The following is a 3,900-nucleotide window of genomic DNA, read 5'->3' on the forward strand; positions in this document are numbered from 1 at the left end:
AATAATCTTCTGCAGCAGCAAAAAAAATCAATAGAATCAGAATTTTTCAATTCATCTGCACCCACATAATTAAATGATTGATATGATGCCAAATTTGGAACTTCTTGTTGCAAAGGAGGACTGAGATAAACTCTGTAATCTATACGTTCATATATCCAATAAATTAATTGCAGAACTGCCTTTATCGTAATTACAAGCACTCTATTGTTCAATTAAGATTAAATGACATTGGATTGTTTAAACAAATCAAGCCAGAGATAATAAAGGCTTTTCACCCTCAGTGAAATAGCGTGCCAGAACGGAAAACTGACCACATTTTGATTAAATCTCATGATAGAGTGACTCGATGGTCTGGTACTATTTTGGAAAATGGAAGAAGGAATTATTCTTATGCAAATGGAAAAAGCAAAACGACTTAAAGAATTCAACTATATTTTCAATGAAAAAGGCCAACTGAGACACATCGAAACGAACCAACCATTTGTTTTCAAGCAGCACAATGCAATGAATTTGGACCATGAGTGGTACACTGCCTTCGGAACCATTTTAGCCGAGTACATATATGAACTATTAGAGAAGGGATGTGGATTGAAACGACTCTACGTTCCTGAAGATGCCGCAGAGGATGAGCCTAAAAGTTTTTGTTTCATGAGCGAAGGTGCTCTAAATGCTCCTTCAAAGTTAATTGTTTTCGTCCAAGATCGCGGGGTTACGCGGGCTGGTGCATGGTCCCAACAATTGATTGTGCACGATTGTCTGGACACGGGCACACAAATCCCCTTCATTAAACGAGCTCTAAGCGAGCAATATGAGGTCATGGTATTAAATCCCAACGACAACTTCCTGGCAATCGAGACGGGCCATTCCGCAAATGCGGAATGTCCTCAAACTGAACACAAGGTTGAAAAGCTAAAAAGGGGGGTTGAAAGTCATGAACAGCATATATTGTACATTTGGGACCACTTCCTATCCGAATGTGCTCCCATGAGTGTGGCGTTCGTTGTTCACGGCTATGGTGGCTTGGCGTTTGTGAGTCTGTTAACTGAACGTTCAGAGGTGATGAACAAAGTATATACCGTGGCGTTCATAAATTCTAATCACGATGTAGATCATCAGGATGTTGGCCCAGCGGAACGGGACTGGATCGCAAAGAACTGCCGTAAATGGTTACTGAGCAACAAGCCTCTGGACAAGCCCGTCAGCTCTATGAGGGCCGACTGTCCACAAGTTTCGGCAGGCACCGAAAACCACGATTTGGCGCCTGCATCTTGCTTGCACCCTATTTTCAAGTATTTGAAGAAAGTTTCAAATACACAGAAAACTAACCAATTCACTAGGTCGCCAATTGTTACAAGACGTTCAAGCAAGGAAAAACCAAAAAGAACATCTGACAGTAATTAGCAACCCAGAGTAGCTTGTCTAAAATATCGACTGATGTTCTCCACACATACACTAACACGTTTTCAGCTGCCGTGTTAACACTTTGCCTTGTAATGACAAGTAGAATTGTTTGGTTATTTAATGAATCATTTTTGGCAATTAACAATGTTGTGATGCGTGTGGTCTATTGCTGTGCCTGGCTGGCTGGGTCGTACTAAACTCTGCTTTAACTTTGAAAGAATTTGGTTTTCTGAGGCCATTCGCGACTATTCAAGAATGTAAAGCTTCCGAGAAATAACATTGCGTTAGTATTTTTCTCTTAAGGAAGTTTGCTTTCGAGCCTGAAAATTTGATATTTCGGGGAACATTTCCCGTTCCTTTCTATAATCGCTGGAACTAAAAGGTAAGGTGTTCGTCGAACGAGGAAGTAAAGACTGTACATTTCACCTTTTATTGCCAATAATACCGTGTAAAGCCCAAACAGCAAGCGACCATCGACACTGGTTGTTTCCGAATATAATTGGCGAACTGCGTTTCAACCTCCTTTTCACGCTTCGAATGGAGACCTCAACTTTTGGATCTTATACTTGCAGACATCCCACCCTGCAAAAACTCATTTCAGGGAGGTAGCGCCATCAATTTGCGGGAGACTTCCGGCAGAGGTGGGATGACTGCAATAGAGTAGCTCCTTAGCAGCTGGCCAGCTAGTTTAAAAAACGTTAGCTATGCTAATGAACGAATGACACCTGTTAAACTCACCTCAACATGTCTTTTACAGTCTTAACCCACCATGGGCAATAGAAGTCATTGTTGCTAACAGTGCAGCGAGCAACATTGTCATTATTTCGACCCTATTAGGCAGGGGTACACTTTAGGGTAGTCTGGGGTGACGTACGTTTTATATTTTTTGGAACACTCTGCCATGGCGCGCCCTCGCTCGTGCACTCTCGCTTGCTTTCTCTCGCTCAAAAAAATTGATTTCCGTGATATCGTATATGATTTGCGGGCATCAGGAAGCCACTATTAAAATGCGGGAGACTCCCGGAAGTTCCGGGAGAGGTGGGATGTTTGTACTTGCTGTGTTTGCAACTGCAATGCAGGGAGATGGATAATAAACCCATTCTTCACAACTTCCTATATTTAACAGTACTTTTTTTCTGCTCCTGACAAATCTACGTTTTATTTCGGGCTTGGGCTGAGTTGACTGATACTCGGCCACTGTGCCACACAGCAATTGTTGAGTCAATGTGTGGGCTTTATTGAAGGCCTGTCGGTGAGGAAAGCGTGCAGCACGAAAGGAAGGTCGCGTAAGATTTTTCTTCAAGGTTGTCCACCATCTATTAAAGATGCAGTAAAGGCAGTTAATGAAATTGTGAGATATTTAGAGATACAGCACGGTAACAGACCCTTCTGGCCCCACGAACCATCGCTGCTCAATTACACCCATGTAACCAATTTACCAACAATACGTACATCTTTGGAATGTCGGAGGAAACCACGGGGTTACGGAGTAAACGTACAACCTCCTTACAGCCGACGGTGGAATTGAACCCCGGTCTCTGGCGCAGTAATAGCGTTATGCTACCGTGTTGGGGCTGGGGGGCAGTTGATGTTTCGGGCCAAGACCCTTTATCAGAACGAGTTTATTCCTCCGCATAGATGCTGCCTGACTTGCTGAATTTCTCCAACAGTTTGTGTGTTTACTCACGGTTCCCAGCACCTGCAGAATCTTTGTGTTTATGGTGGGGTACCCCTGACACCTGCCTGCAGGAAATGTCTAACAGTAGCTCCTCTCAGACCACGTGATTTTATTGGAGCACACAGAAGGCAGAGAGTGTTATAGGAATTTCAGAGAGGCAGTTAAACCAAAGGTTCAGCCAGATAAGTGATTCAATACTGCAGTCCACGGTAGCTGACCCCATCTCAAACAAGTTGGCTGTTTCGGAAACCATTGAGAGCTGACTATTCAGAAAATGACAGCAACAACCAGATCAAGGTCAGCATAACAGGCTTGGTTGTGGAGCAGGGTAGGTCAAGGAGCAGGCAAGCAACATTGATGGGTTAATTGTCTGGTTAGGGGTTTATCTTAAGCCAGGGGCGAGACCCTGAAATAGTGTGCTGTTATCCCTGGTGTCAGGATCAAAAAGGATATCTCAGAAAGGATGTATTCTCCTTGGAGAGTCCAGAGGAGGTTCATGATGATTCCAGAAATGAAGGGGTTAACATATGTGGACTGTTTGGCAGCTTTGGACCTGTACTCACTGAAATTTGGAAGAATGCGCAGGGATCTCATTGAAACCTACAAAATGCTGAAAGGTCTAAATAGGGTGAATGTGGAGAGGATGTTTCCTATGGTTGGGGGTATCCAGAACTAGAGGGCACAGCATCAAAATTGAGGGACAACCCTTTACAACAGAGGTAAAAAGAATATTTTTAGCCAGAGAGTAGTAAATCTGTGGAATGCTCTGCCACAGTCTATGGTAGAGGCCAAGTACATGTGTATATTTAATGCAGAAGTTG

General features: G+C 43.4%; 1 protein-coding gene across 1 annotated transcript; it reads left to right on the forward strand.

Annotated features, from left to right (window-relative positions):
• Positions 1-323: 323 nt before the first annotated feature.
• On the forward strand, positions 324-1,401 carry LOC140199752 (putative protein ARB2BP). Its single transcript, XM_072262232.1, has one exon. The coding sequence runs from the start codon at positions 370-372 to the stop codon at positions 1,399-1,401; it is 1,032 nt and encodes a 343-aa protein (XP_072118333.1). The 5' UTR covers positions 324-369.
• The last annotated feature ends 2,499 nt before the right edge of the window (positions 1,402-3,900 follow it).

Source organism: Mobula birostris, chromosome 6 (assembly GCF_030028105.1).
Source record: "Mobula birostris isolate sMobBir1 chromosome 6, sMobBir1.hap1, whole genome shotgun sequence".
NCBI lineage: Eukaryota > Metazoa > Chordata > Chondrichthyes > Myliobatiformes > Myliobatidae > Mobula > Mobula birostris.

Excerpts from the sequence above, each read along its gene's own strand:
- LOC140199752 (XM_072262232.1), top strand. The coding sequence starts at position 370 with ATGGAAGAAGGAATTATTCTTATGCAAATGGAAAAAGCAAAACGACTT.